General features: G+C 42.4%; 2 protein-coding genes across 5 annotated transcripts in view; both read right to left on the bottom strand.

Moving 5' to 3' along the window:
- The window catches only part of ICA1L (islet cell autoantigen 1 like), a 99615-nt gene extending 92882 nt beyond the window's left edge, over positions 1-6733 (bottom strand). For 3 of the 4 annotated variants that reach the window (XM_033945788.1, XM_033945789.1, XM_033945790.1), the window contains exons 1-2: positions 6622-6733; positions 130-298 (exon numbers count right to left, since the gene is read on the bottom strand). In XM_033945788.1, the coding sequence (XP_033801679.1) occupies positions 130-291 (162 nt within the window). In that variant the 5' untranslated portion in view covers positions 292-298; positions 6622-6733. Of the gene's footprint in view, positions 1-129; positions 299-6430; positions 6558-6621 lie in introns of those variants that run through there. The other variant, XM_033945787.1, reaches the window with a different exon arrangement.
- A 6686-nt stretch (positions 6734-13419) lies between these two features.
- The window catches only part of WDR12 (WD repeat domain 12), a 47021-nt gene continuing 41663 nt past the window's right edge, over positions 13420-18777 (bottom strand). Inside the window, exon 13 of the mRNA XM_033945037.1 lies at positions 13420-14443. Coding sequence (XP_033800928.1) covers positions 14366-14443 — 78 coding nt within the window. The 3' untranslated portion in view covers positions 13420-14365. The remainder of the gene's footprint in view (positions 14444-18777) is intronic.

Below are 18777 nucleotides of genomic sequence, written 5' to 3'. Positions count from 1 at the left end.
ACTTATAGAGCAACAATAATTAGACTGTAAGAAACATTCATTAACCCTTCATGGTGCCATGAATCCTATCCCCACGTCTGACAAGATGATTATTCCATGACCGCAGATTTACAGTATCCTCATGCTTACCTCGAGTTTGGCATCCAAATCTGCATCAGAGGCTACCACATATTCATCTTCTTTCTTTCCTGTCACTTTGATTAGAACTTGCTTTGTTTTCCAGTATTTCTTCTGCATTCGGCTTACTACAGATTGGTCGTCTTCTAACCTATGTGATCCTGCGGAGTCCATGGAGCCGCTGGAAGAAAACAGGTCAGTCATATTTCACAACCATACATGCATGAATGAAAGACAAAGGAAAAAAAAAAAATGAATCAACTCTGTCCTGTTTGGAAATCTCAATGGGAAACCAACAGTAAGCCTACTCCGTAGCCCTTTCAGGACCAAGGGACATATTTGTCCCATAACTTTAAAATCCTATAAATTTTGATTGGGATAGTCTACAGTTCTAAATTTGATATGTACGGATTCCATATGATACTGCCTTTATGTAAACAAACTGGTTCCGACATTCATTCATTAGCGTCGTTGCCAGATTGACGAGAAGATTCACTTGCCACACTGTCCATAAGCCAGAAGTTTGATTTTTTAAATAAAAATAATGATATTTCACAAAAAAAATCAATTTTTTGGCATCTGCAAGCCCTTTTTACCATAAAAATGTCATCAAAACCACAAAAATTGGCCTACGATCCTTATGGTCCTGAAAGGGTTAAGGGAGATCTGTGAAGGAGTATATAGGAAGATACTAGTCCCCCTTAAGCACACTTCCTCACAGGCCTGGGAAGCTCAGCTAGAAGGGTGTGGTTCAGCCAGGGAAAATAAAAGGCCAAGGCAGAGGACAGAGAGGCCCCGAGCAGGAAGAAGCAGATGTAGGAAAAGCTTTTTACCTTGTAAACTGTACACACTGACTCTTCTGTGGTGTGATAGGTACCAGACCCCTTTCTTTTTCTTACCCTTTGAACCACACATTAAAGTTGTGGGTTTTTTTGTTTGTTTTTACTTTTAAACTTTGGTCTGGCCATGTTTCTAAAGGCTCACCCTACACCACTCACACTTTCACAGGGTCATTTACTAACAGTGCCTGCTAATGCCATTCGTAAATTACCCCCTTAACAAATAGTAAAAAACGGGCCCTAATGGAGATAAAATGTGATGACAACAGTGCACACTGTTAGCAAGCAACCTCTTAAGGGAGACATTGTGACTGTCCCAAGCACAGATGTACACAAAATTTACCCTTGCAAGAACAAAACCATTATTCTTCTATTGAACCTAACAAGTTACAGAATTGTAGTGGCACGTGGTGACATTTATAGTAGGGGATTCAAAAGATGAGCTAAACCAGAAGTGACCAAACTTAGCCCTCGCCAAGGTTTTCAGGATTTCTATAATGAATATGCATGAGATCTGTTTGTATACAATGGAGGCAGTGCATGCTAATCTCTTGCATCGTATTCATTGGAGAAATCCTGAAAACCTGATTAGATTGAGGCTAAAATTGGACATTCCTGTGCTAAACATCAGTGCACTACATAACCTTAACCATCCAAGTTTATTATTTCTTTGATATAGCAGCTATAAAAAAAAGTATCTAGATGGTTTTACAATTAATAAAAAGCATTCAAACAATGGTTAATGTGCTCACTGTTTGTCCTGAACAATGTCACTTCTCGGTCTCCTTTAGAGTCACCTATAATACTTGCTACTTCTCCTTTTGACTTCTGTATTAATGTGAAGAAACTTAAGATCTGTATCACTCACACCTTTCCAAAATCTGCATCTTTGAGTTTGTGGATTTGGTTCTCCTGTTTTAAACCTTCAGAGTTCTATACCACATAACGTCAGTCTATATAAAACTACAGACTGCATCAAAAAATACTTTGGGCAATACAGACTGATATTTTGGGGTTGAAGCAGAAAGTTATTGTGGGCTCATAAACAAGAGGCAAAAGCAGAGGATACAAGACCTCCAGAGTACATGAAACTTTGTTTCATCACCTGTTTCTTCTTCAGGTAATACTCAAATAGGAGTGACAGTACACAATGCAAAGTCATTATCACTGTGAGTCAAACTGATGGTACAGTTAACACTAGATATCTTTAATAGAATTCTTCATACAATGCGTAATCAAAGTCTACTGGCCTTACAAATAGAGAGCTGCACAGGAACAGGGCTGGCAGGGATCCTGCAGGGTTCTCCCTGGGTCCATGCGGAACCTCTTGCGGGGTTCCCACGGGTGTGTTACCTCGCTCATCCAAGCAGCAACTCCTTCTTCCTGCCTTCCAGACGTACTTGCTTCTTCACAAAGCCACAAGCAGCTTTTCCTGCATGCTGTCTGAGGTTGACCTGGAAGCGTTTCCTCAGAGGGAAGGCTTCCGGGTCAGCCATGTGCAGCATGTAAGAACTGCTGCCCATGGCATTGTGAAGAAGGAAGTGCAGCTGGAAGAAGGAGGCCTACTTGAATGGCTCTGGTACACATCCACAGGAGGAGGGCATGAACTTGGGACACAGGAGGAAGGAAGCAAATGTGTTGGGACAAGGGAAAGAAGGGGCATGAACTTGGGACAAAGGCTGGAAGGCAGGAGGACATAGAAGGGAGGAAGGGGATACAAACATGGGACATAGGATTGAGGGAGGGAGGGAAAGAGATGCTGAGGTGGGGAAGAGAACAAAAAGGGAGAACTGTTGGGCATTGGTGTGTGACTGAGCGGAAAAGAGATATGGTGCACATGGGGAAAGGAAGAAAGAGGAGAATTGTTGGGCATAGGGATGCAGAGAATTGTTGGATATGGCAGAAGATGAGTGAGGTAGAGATAGATGCATGAGGAAGAGAAATATGAGAGGGAAAAATGTTGGATATGATGATGGAGAGGGAACAGTGGGATAGATTGAAACGGATGCAAGAGGGAGGAATGCTGGACATGGTGGTGGAGGGAATGGAGGGAGAGACGTGGCATGTTACTGTAGAGGGGTGATAGAAGCAGAAATGTTGGGCTGATGGGCAGGGGCAAAAGATTCTGTGGATGATCTGGGGGATGAGAGAGGAAGAAATATTGGATGTGGCAGTACAGGTAGTGGAAGACATACTCCCTGGAAGGGGAAAAAGAGTGTGGTTTGTGTAGTTTAATTTTGTGGTTACTATAATGTATTAGTAAGATTATATTATGTGTACAGTATGGTACAGAACAAAAGTGTAAACCTCCTATATAAAATATAATAATTACATTTACATTATATATGTAATAATTAGATTATATATTATGCACTTTATTAATTATGTGCTTGAACCCCTCCCCACCTCCCCAGTCTGTTGAAAAATTGTCTTGCATGAAACTGGTCCCTGGTGAAAAAAAGGTTGGGGACTGCTGTTCTAGATAGAAAAATTGCCCATGACATTAAGAATAAATTAAATTAATTCATTTACCAAAAATTTAAACATTGCATGAACATACAGCCTAATCCTTATTTCATGATGGATAACTTTTGGACTATAATGTATCTTAAGTAGAAAACTATCTTTAGATAGATTTTTCCTCAGAAACTACTACTGCTATTACTTACCATACAACAAGAACAATTTATTATTTCTATAGTGCTACCAGGTGTACGCAGCGCTGTACATTGTAAATATCCTGCAAAATTTCTGCAAGGAACCATTGAAGTTTGCAATAAGATTTCAAGATCCATCTTTACATTTATAATGAGATTCAAAGAACATTAATAGGCACAGATAAGAACATAAGAATTGGTGGTCCATCGTGCCCAGCAGTCTGCTCACGCAGCGGCCCTTAGGTCAAAGACCAGTGCCCTAACTGAGTCTAGCCTTACCTGTGTACGTTCTTGTTCAGCAAGAACTTGCCTAACCTTGCCTTGAGTCTCTGGAAGGTGTTTTCCCCTATAACAGCCTCCAGAAGAGCGTTCCAGTTTTCTACCACTCTCTGGGTGAAGAAGAACTTCCTTACGTTTGTACGGAATCTATCCCCTTTTTAACTTTAGAGTGCCCTCTCGTTCTCTTTACCTTGGAGCGAGTGAACAACCTGTCTTTATCTACTAAGTCTATTCCCTTCATTATCTTGAATGTTTCGATCATGTCCCCTCTCAGTCTCCTCTTTTCAAGGGAGAAGAGGCCCAGTTTCTCTAATCTCTCACTGTACGGCAACTCCTCCAGGAATATAGGGAGAAGATATATGTCTTTAACATTTTCCTGAAATTGTAATAAGAGGGAAGTTGACACAAGTATAATGATAGGCTGTTCCATACTTTGGGTGCCTGGAATTCGAAAGTTGGACTCAAATAGTTTTTCTTTTTGTTGCGGAGATAGAAAGGTTCCAGGGTTTAAGGCATTGTGTTGTTCTTGGGTTATAAAAAGAGTATGGGGTCTTGATGTCTGATATTGGTCCATTAGAGTTCTCTTCATATACAGTATAGCCTTATAAACCATACAAACAATCTTGAATTGAACTTTTTTTTTTTTTCATCAGCAGCCAGGGCAAGTCTCATAGTACAGGACTAGCCTTCTCAAATTTGCTTACCGGAAAAATTAATCTGGCTGTCATATTCTGAAGTAGTTGCAGCCTTCTGTGCTACTTCTCGGCGATACCTTAATACAAGGAGCTGCAATAATCCAAATATAGGGCTCCTTTTACAAAGGTGCGTTAGAGCCTTAAGGCGCGGAATAGCACACGCTAAAATGCCCCGCGTGCTAGCCGCTACCGCCTCCTTTTAAGCAGGCGGTAATTTTTCGGCTAGCGCACGCTATAGTACTAATCTTGTGCGTGTGCTAAAAACGCTAACGCACCTTAGTAAAAGGAGCCCATAGTAGTAAAAAACGTTTGAACTACTATTCTAAAGCTAGCTTGGCTTAGGATGGATATTATATTGATCTTAATTGTCCCAATCTGAAAAAAAAAATTTTTGACCAGGGAGTCCAAAGTTAACGCCTAATATTTTTGATGCTTACTCAGTCTTAAGCTTTTCTCCTGTAGTCAACACCAGATCTGAGTGTGGTAGTGAGTTATAGTCAGGAGGCAACCCAGCTATCTCCTGTAGTCGGTGACAATCCCAGAAATTTAATGCTGGGCCATATCAGGTGACCAGCATTGAATTTCCAGGGTTTTTATGGCCGCTAGAACATAGCTGGTTCAGCCCATATTCATCAACTGACTGGCTGCTAGCAACCAAAGATAGATCTGCTATTTATGAGGGTTTATCAGCCAATGAATATTGGTACTAACTGGTTATGTTGTGTGACTTAGCCAGTGACCAGCTAGCCACAAATATTCAGCAGAGACAGCTATCTCCTGCTGAACATTCGCAGTTAGAAGGCTTAGCAGTATTTAATGGGTCAGGAGCCGTTCCTGGCAGTAAACAGCCCTGAATATTGGGCAGTTTATCTTCTGCTCTAACCAGGGTTACCAGATGTCTGGGAAAACCCCAGACATGTCCTTCTTTTCAAGGACTATCCAGGTGCCTGGATATATTTTTTTAATGAGAGAGTCTATCCAGGTTTAGATGGCTCTCCCAACTCTCCCACCTACCTCCTCCCCAGGCCCAGCTGCTGTAATTGAATCTTCAAGCAGCCAGCAGCAGCAATGAGGGAATCCTGCTGCTGCCATGTAGGTGGGACTTGCAGAGAGGCAGATTCCAGGGCAGGCCAGTGGCAACAGGCTTACCGCCTTGCTGTTGCCAGCTGCCCGAAGATTCAATTACGGTGGCCAGGCCCAGGAAGGAGGCAGGTGGGGAATCAGAAGTTAGAAAGATTGTGAGGAGAGGCACAGAATGGAGGAGGGCTGGAGAAACATCATGGAGGGAGGAAGGGAGGGCTGGAGGAAAGAGCATGAAGTAGGGTAGTGCTGTATGGGAGGAGAGAGACAGAAACAGCAGGAGAGGAGGTTGGAAGGAAAGAGAAGGGCACACAGGTGAGGGGGGGCAGAGGGAGAAAGAGAGAAGCACCCATGGAGGAAGGAAGGTTGGAAGAAGGAAGAGAAATACTAAAAAGGTACATTGGATGGGAAAGGAGACTGAGGAAATGGGTGGAGTATGGGCAGGGCTGTGGATAGCGTGTCTTCTTTTTTCTCTTCAAAAATATGGTAACCTAGGGATGTCAAAGTCCCTCCTTGAGGACCGCAATCCAGTCGGGTTTTCAGGATTTCCCCAATGAATATGCATTGAAGGACTCCTCCACTCCAAGCTCATTTAGAAAAGATGAAGGGGGGAATGAAAGCCTACAGTAGAATGAAAGGCAGTGAATTAGAAATCCTGGGACCAGACAAAGAAAATAAAAAATGAAAGAGGAAGGCTCTTGGTAGGAGCCCAACACAGTGTTGATCTGATCCTCACAAAAGCAGCCATTATCAGGCTTCTTACCCCACTTCCCGACTCTGTGCAAAAATACACGAATCTGGATGCCAAGGCTGTCATCATGCACCAAACACCTCTCTTGGCACGTATTCCAGATCCTGGACCCACCCCCTCTGTCTAGCATCTTTTCTTCATTCCTCCCCCATCCGCGATCCGCCATCTATTCCTCATTCTGAAACCACGCCCCCTGGTCCTACCTTCCCAACTTGTTTTTGATGTCCCCGGCAGCAGCACCAGTTCATACAGATCGCCTATAACTGACCCAGGAGCTTTCCTTCTCGGGCGTCCCGCCCCCTCTGACGCGCTTCGTTCTCCCGGCTAGAAGCAGGAAGTTGCGTTAGAAGGGGGCGGGGCGTTGTAGTAGGCAAGCAGCGTGTTTGGACTCCCCTAAGCCTTAGGAGAGAGCTGCTATTCTCTCTGGTACCGAGCTAATGTGTACTGTATCTAATAAAGGGCATCAGCGTCTCCTAGATTCACGTAATTGCAGGTATGCATGGACTTCTACATGCACTGTAGGTTCACACATTGACTACCTTGGAATCTGTAACTATGAGTTCTTTTAAATAATGCCCGGTTGATTTTTTTTTTATTGTTATGATTTTGAAAACGAATTTTCCGTTTTAACCACTGAATATAATTTCATAAAGCATTTGTGTGTCTTTTATAAATTGTATGGATAAATATATGTAAAATACACGTGCTAACAGGAACATGTATACCTGTCTTTTATTTTGTAAAATAGGCATGTGCCAGTAGGTGCACATAGCTGCATTTTGAAGCAGGTGGAATTCTTTTGTGAGAACATTTGTGCATTGTTGGGTTCATTGTAAGAGCCTTCTATATAAAAGTAGTTAAACACATAAATTACCTTTTTGAAATAAAGGGGGTGGGGTTGATTTATGTCTTTGGGCTAGATTCACTTAGCAAACCGATCGTGTACTGATCGGTTTGCCTTTGTGACCCGATTCACTAACCTCTGTCCCGATCATCCTCTGATCCGCACATGCAAATGAGGGGGAACAGCATTCACATGTAGGCAGGCAGCGATTCACTAAACAAAATGAGGGACACCAACTGGGTTGACCAATCCAAAAATAAGCAACTGCTGAGGACCAGTCGCTCAGGTCCTTTCCGACTGCCCTGCCTTCTGCCTCGCTCTCCGCCAACTTGCCAGCTCTGTGCCCTGATCTTCTGACTTTCCAGCTCTGTCTGCCCCAATCTCCTGCTCTCTCCCCGACTTGCCAGCACTCAGCCCCAATTGCCTTCCCTGTAGTGCTAGCCCGTGGTTTTAACCTGTGGGTTAAAACCACAGGCTCGCAAGTTAGAAACGTTAAGAGTAAAAAAAAAAAAAAAAGGTCGCTGCTGCTTTAAGCATGCGCAGACCATCTACAGATGGTCTGTGCGTGCATCGGGATCGCTATATGGCGAATCGGACGCTCAGTTAGGGGCGTGATTCTGATCTCCCTCATTTGCATAAGGTTGATTCATGAATCAGCCCCCAGACATGGATCCGATCCGATCCATGCTCTTAGTGCATCTAGCCCTATGTGTATGTTTTGTTTTGATAGACACTGCTGTGAAATTACTTTTCACTCATATTGCTTTGGCAACACATCTTAAGCCAAAAAAATTATCTGATTATCCTCCCTTCATGATGAGAGTAACTCAGTGATGTGTCATGTTGAACTAGGCAAGCTTCCAGACATGAAACAGTTGTGCATTCATTATTTACTAAAACTAGGCAAAATGTCTCTACGCCTTATATGGTTAAATTAAATACAGTACTGTCCAATACAAATTCTTGTACAGAACACATTATCAACCATACCATAATAAAATAGATAGAAATGTTTCTATTATAATTTTCATGCCTCTATCCAACCCCCCGCGCTGCTGCATGAGCCATAAATTTAATTCAGCAATCTGCTATAGGCAAATAGCAAAAGAATATCTCAAAATATTTCCCAATTATTTTAAAAGCAATCACATTAGAGGGAATTATGGCTGTAACATCCAGTTACTCCAAAGAAAACAGTTATAATTTGTATCTTCCAAGGCACCAGCAGCCTCCAATCAATACAACAAAATGAACTTCTATGCTAAAACGATTACTTTCCATAAAAACACTGTTAAACCATAAATTTAGAGAATGATATGAGGATAGAAATCTGCGGTAAACTGCAGTAAATCTGTGGAAACAGGGAAAACCCAGCAAGTGTACCGTACATGGGGGAGCAAAGTTTTTTTTACTGTGGGAACAGTAAAAAGTCTTGCTTGCTCCCTTGGTTTAAAAAAATGTGATTGCCACAGCAAGAAGTTTCAGAGTTATAGGCTTAATCATGCAGGGAGCCTTTTCTCAAGTTTACAGAATCAGGCGTGTCTCTACGCATAGTGCCTTCGTCTCTGCCAAAAGTGATTTTGGCTGTTCTTGTGAAATCAGGAGGCCCAGTTTCTGGGGTTCTATGCCACAGCCATCAGGAAAAAAGGACATTGCTGGACATGAAAAGAGTTTTTCTACGTTATCTCAAGGTAATAAATGAGTTTTGTCTTTCAGACCATCTTTTTGTGTTGACTAAGAACATAAGAACATAAGAACTGCCATCTCCGGATCAGACCCATAGTCCATCGAGTCCGGCGATCCGCACACGCGGAGGCCCAGTCAGGTATACACCTGATGTAGTTTTACCACCCATATCCCTCTATGCCTCTCATAAGGAGATGTGCATCTAATTTGCCTTTGAATCCTAGCACAGTGGATTCTTTAATAACCTCCTGTGGAAGAGCATTCCAGGCGTTCACCACTCGCTGCGTAAAGCAGAACCTCCTGACATTTGTCCTGGACTTGTCCCCCCTTAGCTTTAAACCATGTCCTCTTGTCCGTGTCACGTTGGACAGTGTAAATAATTTGTTTTTTCTGCTCTATTTTATCGATGTCTTTCAGTATTTTGAACGTCTCTATCATGTCCCCTCGCAGCCTCCTCTTCTCAAGGGAGAACAGTCCTAGTTTCTTGAGTCGTTCCTCATATTCCAAGTTCTCCATACCTCTTATTAGCTTCGTTGCTCGTCTCTGCACCCTCTCCAGCAGTTTTATATCCCTCTTTAGTTTGGGAGACCAATGTTGGACACAGTATTCCAAGTGTGGTCTGACCATTGCTCTATAAAGCGGCATTATGACTTTCTCCGATCTGCTCATGATTCCTTTCTTTATCATTCCTAACATTCTGTTCGCTTTCTTTGCCGCTGCCGCGCATTGTGCCGACGGCTTCAGGGTCCTATCTATCAGTACACCCAGGTCCCTTTCTTGTTCGCTCTTACCAAGAGTTGCTCCTGACATTCTATACTCGTGTTCCTTATTCTTACTGCCTAAATGCATTACTTTGCATTTCTCCACGTTGAACTTCATCTGCCATTGCTCTGCCCATTTCTCTAACTGATACAAGTCGCTCTGGAGTTCTTCGCTATCTTTCTGCGTTCTGATTGTCCGGCATAGCTTTGTGTCGTCTGCAAACTTAATGATCTCACTGGATATTCCGTCTTCAAGGTCATTGATATAAATGTTAAATAGGATCGGCCCAAGTACCGAGCCCTGGGGCACACCACTAGTCACTTTCTCCCAGTCTGAGAACTTCCCATTTATGCCCACTCTCTGCTTCCTGTTTTCCAGCCATTTGCCTATCCACCTGTGTATATCTCCCTCTATTCCATGGCATTGTAGTTTCCTGAGAAGTCTTTCATGCGGAACTTTGTCGAATGCCTTCTGGAAGTCCAAATATATTATGTCCACCGGCATTCCACTATCAATTTGCTTGTTCACGGTCTCAAAAAATTGAAGCAAATTCGTTAAACATGATTTCCCTTTCCTGAACCCATGTTGACTGGGTTTCAGCAATTCGTGTATATCTAAGTGCCGGACTATGCTATCCTTGATCAGTGCTTCAACCATCTTTCCAGGGACAGACGTAAGGCTCACAGGTCTGTAGTTGCCCGGTTCTCCTCTTGATCCCTTTTTGAAAATTGGCGTGACGTTCGCTATCTTCCAGTCATCTGGTATCTGTCCAGTTCTGATTGTCAGATTGGCGAGTTTTTGCAATAACTCTCCGATTTCAACCTTCAATTCCTTTAAGACTCTCGGGTGAATTCCATCCGGTCCAGGGGATTTGTCACTTTTAAGTTTGTCGATCTGGTAGTATATCTGGTCCAAATCTACTTCAACTGTGGTGAGGCTGTCTTCTATTACTCCACTAAACACTTTCACAGTTTCTGGTATTTTTGCGGTATCCTCCTCCGTAAAGACGGACGCAAAGAAGGAATTTAGTTTGTCCGCAATTTGTTTATCTTCCTTAATGTACCCTTTTCTTCCCTGATCGTCCAGGGGTCCCACCGCCTCTTTTGCGGGTTTTTTCCCTTTCACGTATCTAAAGAAGGGCTTGAAGTTTTTGGCCTCTTGCGCTATTTTTTCTTCATAGTCCTTTTTGGCATCCCTCACCGCTACCATTAGCAAGCTGGGAAAACAAGCCTCAAAGGCGACCATTTCCCGGTAGAGTCGCATGGCTAGTTCTTTGGCGTGTTTTGGCTGTGGTAAGCAGCCATCAATCTCTTTGAAAGCACATTCTACCAGAGGCATTGTCTCATCATGGGTAGTGTCCCGGGCAGTTCCACCTGAGATTTGTGGTCCACTCTCCATCCCTTTACCAAGTTTTATAAGAGTGGATGTTGCAGCATGATTGGATGCTGCAGTTGGGTCCTCAGTACCCGCAGCAGGCTCATCTGCCCCACCCTAGGATCAACGGTCTGCTTTGGTAGATCTCAATAGTCAAGACTCCTGTCCTTCCTTAGAGGATTACTGAGGTAAAAAAAAAAACCTAATCTTCTCTAAGATTTTATTGAAGAGGTAATGCCACCCACATTTCAAGACCCAAGGAGGATAATGCTCTTCACTGACTTAGTTATGGAGGATCAAAAACCCATCTTAAAAAAACAAACTCCCAAATACCCAGCCCCCACCCTCCTACTACTACTATTTATTATTTCTATAGCGCTGAAAGGAATACACAATGTTGTACATTTTAACATACAATAGACAGTCCATTCTCAGAAGAGCTTACAATCTAATTTGGACAGGACATAACATTGTGCTTATTAACCACGTAGCCGTAAGTTCAACGCAAGTTACAAAAGATTATAAACAAACAATATTATTGGAAACAGAATAAATCATTTAACTAAGTATTTTGAAAAAAAGATAAGTTTTAACCAAGTCCTAAACTGTTTATAGGAATAAACAGTAAGTAATAACGATCAAAATTCTTTATCATGGGAAGCTACCTCAAATGCCAAAGTGCGTTCAAGAAATTTTTTGCTTTTACAACCCTGTACAGAGGGAAAATTAAACAAGGCATGAGATTTTCGACTGTGTTTGTACGATGCAATAGAAAATCTATCAACCAGGTAGAATGGAGCAGTGCCATACAGAACCTTGTGAAATAAACAACCCAACTTGAACAGAACACATGCCTCCATCGGAAGCCAATACAATTCACACTAAAATGGTGTAACATGATCATATTTCTTCAGGCCATAAATCAGTCTGACCCCTGTATTTTGAATCAGTATCAATCTGGTTATGTCTTTCTTAGTAACTGTCAAATAAATAATGTTACAGTAGTCAAGAAGACTCAATAACAGGGATTGAACCAAAAGTCTGAAAGTGGAAAAGTCAAAATATGGTTTGATAGTTCGCAATTTCCATAGAGTATAATAACATTTATGTACCACCGCATCTATCTGTTTTTTCATGGTCAGATGCTGGTCCAAAACAACTCCTAGTATTTTAATTGTTGGATGAATTACATACAATATTGAATTTATACTATGCAGGGTTGGGGAGATAATGATAGAGGAAATGATACAGTGAGTCTAGGTATCTGACAGCAGTGAGTAGAAATTAAGAGTTGAAAGCAGTTTGAAAAAAAAGTGGGCTTTTAGCTTGGATTTGAATACTGCTAGGGATGGAGCACGACATATTGATTCAGGCAGCCTGTTCCAGGCATACGGTGCCGCAAGAAAGAAGAGATAGAGTCTGGAGTTGGCAGTGGAAGAGAAAGATACAGATAAGAGGGGCTTTCCCGATGAACTGAGATCACTCACGGGGAGGAGCATAGGGGGAGATAAATGAAGAGAGATATTGGGGGGCTTCAGGGTAAATGCACTTGTAAGTCAGCAAGAGCATGATGGGCATTTGTCACTCAATATTTGCATCATACATTCATGAATTTTCTTTGGAATTTTCTTCTGCAGGAATAGGAACTTCATGATGGCTCAGAGTGCCACACTTTTTGTTGATATGGTTCAATCAATAATCTGAAACAATGTCCAAACACTGAAAATTGGTGCTGTGCAAAATAAAATAACTCTCTTTTCAGCTCAGTGGCAAAATAATCCTCAGAATTTAGGAAGTTGGTTAGACAGAGAATTTTTCAGCACTCCTTCATGCTTTTATAACATTTTCTGCTATGAGTGCATAAGATTGTAAGCTAACCCCTGAATAAAGGGAGATAAGACTGAGCACAGTGTGTGTATATCTTTGGGTATCTGTTTGTGTCCAAGATAGGTATGTAGGACATCAGACTACTCCAATGCCCTTTTGTGGGTACTGGGATGGCTTGAGTGATCACATAACACAGGGATTTACACTAGGTTTTAGATGGTGCAAATGGTCATGCCTAAATTTCATCACAGGTCCTGGCCCTAAGCACAATTCTATGAACTGTGCCTATCTTTAGGCACAATTTATAGAATATTGTTAAGCAAGTTGTTTTTCTGAGTGGATTTTTGGGCACCATATTTAGAATTTCCCCCCTCCATGAATACTTTCTCATCACGCCCTTCAGCCACAGAACCTGTGCTTCTCTCCATCATGGTTGTAGATGGCAGAATATTTATTTAGATCATTTATTAACCACTTTGCCACTATCAGCAAGAAGCTATTCACAGACTGTGTTTTGAGGACTTTATTTTGGTGACTACAAAACAAAAAATACATTCCAAAAGTACCTTATTTCATTCACTTAAAAATATTACTCCAACTTTAGTGGACAAACTTGTACTGGAATATTGTATCTCAAATACCAACCAACAATCAATTTCCAAGTCTGTTACCGCTCTGCCTCCGTTTGAGGCAAAGAAAAAAAAAAAAAAGAAAATCATGGTCACCAAGAATACTTTAGAAAATACAGTGTGTATTTTTTGGAGGGAGCAAGCTATTACTAGTGGTTTCTTACCTTCTCTAGAAACACAACTTCCCCATTCTCAATTTATTTATATTCTGTGTTCCAGAGCACTACACTTAGAACAAGGTAAGACTCGCTATTTTGCAGGAAGGGAATTCTTGTTGAAAAGGCAAAATGGCAGCCTCTTGAATTGGGAATGGGGGAGGGAGAAGAGACTGTATTGCTAGAAGACAAGCCATGGGTTCTTAATATCCTGTTATCTATGCCACAAAGACAGCAGATTAAGGATAATAGTTTCACAAAAAGGATGCTGAAAGGGAAGTCCATCATAAATAACTGAAAAATAATTCATCAGCAATATACCATCAAATACAGCAATGAAAACAATTCACTTTTAGTATTTTTACATTGCATGGTGCTTGTCAGTAATAAAATCAGATTACAAAGGGTGCTTCAGTTACAGGTGTAGCCTGGATCCATCAATCTAGTGCAGAAGTTCATGTATCAACTTGGCTGGATATTTGTTTTCAGTATCGGTGGCCATGAAGCTGTCCATTCTTTCTGTACAATACCCAGAGAAGCTCAAATAACACAAAATAGAAATAAAGACAGCCAACACAGGTATCCGACAGGGGGTAAGGACCATCTTCTACCCCCTAATACAGAAAACCTGTGGAGAGGATGGACACTGGAATCCCAGTCTTATCTACTTTCATGCGCCAACATCTGAGGCTGAGGTGGAGTACCTGTAGGAGTACAGCTTATTGTCTGCCCCGCCGCTCAGTAACAACTGTAGGAAGAAAGGAAACAGGATAATCAGATCTTTTTCATATAAATCTGTTTAAAAGTTCCTTATTTCCCACAAATCAAAAACAGAATAGTAGCCATGTAGAGAATAATTTCTAAGTAGACCAGAAATTTCCTTCTTTCAATATTTAGTTTACAACTAGTATTTTAGCCTGTTACATTAACGGGTGCTAGAATATATGTCTGTCTGTCTTTCTGTGTCTCTCTCCCTCCCGCTGTTTTTCTTTTTGTCTGTCTCTCTAAGTCTCTCTCTGCCCCTGTGCCTTTCTTCTTTTCTTTCTGTCTGCCTTCCTCTCGCTGTGTGGCTTTCTTTCTATCCATCTGTCTCTCTCCCCCCACACTTCCCTGTGCAGCAGCCACAGCAGCATTCCCCCCCTCCATGTCTCTGTGCAGTAGCATTCCCTCTCCACCACTACTTCCCTGTACAGCAGCATTTAGATCCCCACCTTCCCTGTGCAGCAGCCACAGCAGCACCAGCATTCCCTCCCACCCCACATCACTTCCTTGTACAGCAGCAGCGTTTCCCTTACCCCCCTTTCCCATCCCTCGGTTTTGACTGCTCCCTTAGTCCCTTACCGCCCCCACCCATCCCTTCCCGCGGTCCGACCATCTGCCGATCCAGCAGCGTGTACAGCACTCTACACACGCTGCTTCGGGGCCTTTTACTGCCTTGATTTACTCTGGCACGTCCCTGATGACATCATCAGAGACGCGGCAGAGCAAATCAGGGTAGTAAAAGGCCCCGAAGCAGCGTGTGTAGTGCTGCACATGCTGCTGAATCAGCTGGTTTTGAGTCAGGACTGCGGCATCCCTTCGCAGCTGGAATGTTTTGGGCTTCCCGCCCCGCCCCGCGAGGTGTCACCATGGCTCCTCTCGATCCCGCCAGCGTCGGAAGCCTTCTCAGACGCTGGTGCAGCTGGTGAAAGGAGCCGACACGGAGAGCAGGAAGTTCAGCGTTGGCGGCGAGTGGTAGATGCTAGAAAGTAAGGCTGGGGACTCGTGCATGCACTCCTGCAAGGCCACGGCCCTACATCTCACAGATCAGGGAAAACGGAAGCACGCAGTTGAGTGCGCATGTGCGGCTAGCGTTTTATTATATAGGATGGTCATGGCAGCTGAAAATCTAACCCTGCCATTCCGTGGCAGCACAAATGGCATAGAAAAATAAAGGCAGTCCTCCTTATATTCTGTTAAATTTCTTCAATTTAAAAATATATGGATAAAGATGTCCCGCACTTAGCAAGAGACAAAGAAGAGTAGCCAGATCCAGCATGGGGGAATGAAGCTTGATGCCAGACAGACTTGTATGGTCTATGTTCTGCCCATGGCAAGGGGCAAGTGAATGTTCAACTCTAGCGTACTGATCATTTTATTGTCACACTAGTTACCCGTTTACCCGTTTACTAGTTTAGCCCGTTACATTCGTTACAGTAACAGGTGCTAGAACAGCCATAGAATCACATTTAAAATAATTATACTCATCTTTAAAACTTTAGCATGCGGCGAACCTCAATTCATTTCTAGACTCTTGATACCTTATAATACACAACGCTCACTTCGCTCTTCCAACCAGAATCTTCTTTCAGTACCTTCCCTAAAAATCATCGGTACAAGAAGGGCCGACATTTTTTCGGTGACAGGTCCCTTATGGTGGAACGCCCTTCCCCAATACATTCGTAATGAAACAGATATTTTAATATTTAAGAAACTTTTAAAATCTTATTTATTCAGAGATGCTTTTAATGTTTAAAGTATAATAAATTTAAAATTGCTGAGGTTACTACTCCCCTTTACCTATTGTTATTTCCTTATTCTACCCCAAACAAAAATTGTAACTTTTATCTTTTTCTTCCCAACTGTATGTTTGTTCAAGTTAAATGTTCTTTTGTTAAAATGTTAACCCCTTTTTACTTGATATATTTTTACTATGTACATCGCTTAGTGATTATAATAGGCGATTAATCAAATTGTGTTAATAAACTTGATAAACCTATACCCTGACGCCACCCATGCCCCACCTCTACCATGCCCGGACCCTGCCTCCCACTGATTCCAGTCCCACCACCTCACCTTTTACTATTTCCTTAGTCCTCTGTACCCTTTTGGCCCTCATTGATACTCCATTGCATTTATCACCTGACAGGGCCTTTCCCTCCCTATGGGTCTGGCCTCCTGGACCCCCATTACTTACTCGAGGCAGCAGCTGTGGTCCTGACATACCAACCCCTCCTCCCTCTGTACCCTAAAGTGGCAGCGGTCCTATCATTTCCATCTCTCTCTTTCACACCTTCTACCATCTCTCTCTGACCCTGTTTCACCCCTTTTGCTATCTTTCTCTTTCCTGTCCCTTCCGTCCTTCCCCAAGGCCATCTCTCTCTCCTGCCCCCTCCATTCTCCCTGAAGTCTATAATTCCCTGTCCCCCTTGTAGCTCTTCTGTCCTTCTCATCCGTCTCTCTCTCTCTCTCTCTCCTTTCCTCACTTGAGTCTAACATCTCTCCCTTCTCTCACTCCCTCCCCCGAATTCAGCACCTCCTGCCTCTGCGGAGGTCTCGCAGCTCCTTCTCGTCCTGCTCCAGCCAGGCTTCAGCCATCTACACTGGCTCCGGGCTTGCAGCGTCATGAAGGGAGAGCAATGTGGAAACCGCCACAAGCTCCTTCTTGCAATGGGAAAGCAGGCTCCTTCTACTGCATATGCGGAGGCACAAAGCACAGACGCACAGAGTTTCAAGTACGCATGCGCGCTAAGGGTTTTATTATAGCAGGTACTGCAAGTTGGGAGAACTGTGCTGCTTAGGAGGGAGGGGAAGGCATCTTGACTGGTAAATTGAATACTGTCAGCAATATACTGTATCATCCCAATCATGTTTGGCTGCATATATGTTGGCAAGGTGTTGACTTCACAACCAGCATTTAAACATGAGTGAACTGTGTTTAAACAGTGGTGGCAAGGCTTTGGTCACCTGGTTGGGCAGACTGGATGGACCATGAAGGTCTTTTTTTTTTTTTCTGCCATCATTTACTGACTTACTGCAAGCTGGTTGATATTGTGTATTTGGATTTTCAAAAGGCGTTTGTCAAAAGTAATTCAAGAATGACTCCTGAGGAAATTAGAACGTGTCCTATCGTGGATTAAGAACTGTTTAGAAAATAGAGGAGTAGGAGTAAATGGTGAATATTCTCAAATGAAAAGGGTAGATAGTGGGGTTCCCAAGAGCTGCTTTTTAAACTTATTTATAAATGATCTAGAGATGGGTAGTATGGAATATTGCTACACCTTGGGTTTTGGCCAGGTACTAATGACCTAGATTGGCTACTGGGCTTGATGGACCATTGGTATGACCCAGTAAGGCTGTTCTTATGGGAATATCTATTGAAGTAATTAAATTTGCTGATAAAACAGTTATTCAAAACTGTTAAATCACAAAGGATTGTGGAAAATTGCAAGAGGATCTTACGAGATTAGGCATCCAAATGGTAGATGACATTTACAGCCTAATTCTATAAATGACACTGAAAATTGCACACATAAATTTGGGTACGTGCGCAACTGAAAAACAAGCCAAATAGTGCTAATAATCAATCATCAATACTAACTGGCATCAATTAAAATTTACACACACATATTTAGGCACCAGGACCCGTATGGAAATTTTACGCACTGTTCCAAAAAGGGGGGCATGGCCATCTGAGGGTCATAGGTGTTCTTGAAATTTATGCACACTGTTATAGAATAAGGAAGAGCCACACCTAAATTTAGGCACAAGGATTTATACCAGGGTTAGTTTATGTAAATCCTCGTGCCTAAGGATCCCAGCTCTAAGTTCTATTCTATAAACAGCGCCTAACTTCGAGTGCTGTTTACAGAATAGCACTTAGCATGGTTTTTTTTGTCAGTACCATTTATAGAATTGAGTCCTTAATGTGAATAAGTGCAGAAGTGATGTATACAGGAAAGAGGAACCCAAACTAAAGCTATATTAGGAGGCACCGCCCAGGAAAAGGATCTAGGGAAAAATGGTTGGGTGATGTATCACCTTAACAAAAAGCCAACTGTCAAGAACAAAGGGGTATAAATTAATTTCTGAATTCTTGAATAAGAAACCAAAAACTATTCTTGGAGATATTTGGAGCATTGAGATAAAGCAGTATATTTCTGTGTCTTGATGGCCGCAAATTTGGACTTGGAGGATGAGATGTACAGCGTCGGCATCTATGAGACAAACATGGTTTTTTTCGGTTACATAGATCTTTTTGGACCCCTGTTAGGTTACATAAGTTAGACAGTTCTAAATCGAATAGATGCTGGCACTAAGCTA

This window comes from Geotrypetes seraphini, chromosome 5 (assembly GCF_902459505.1).
Source record: "Geotrypetes seraphini chromosome 5, aGeoSer1.1, whole genome shotgun sequence".
In the NCBI taxonomy this organism is placed as follows: Eukaryota; Metazoa; Chordata; class Amphibia; order Gymnophiona; family Dermophiidae; genus Geotrypetes; species Geotrypetes seraphini.
This window is presented reverse-complemented; position numbering and strand designations above follow the sequence as displayed.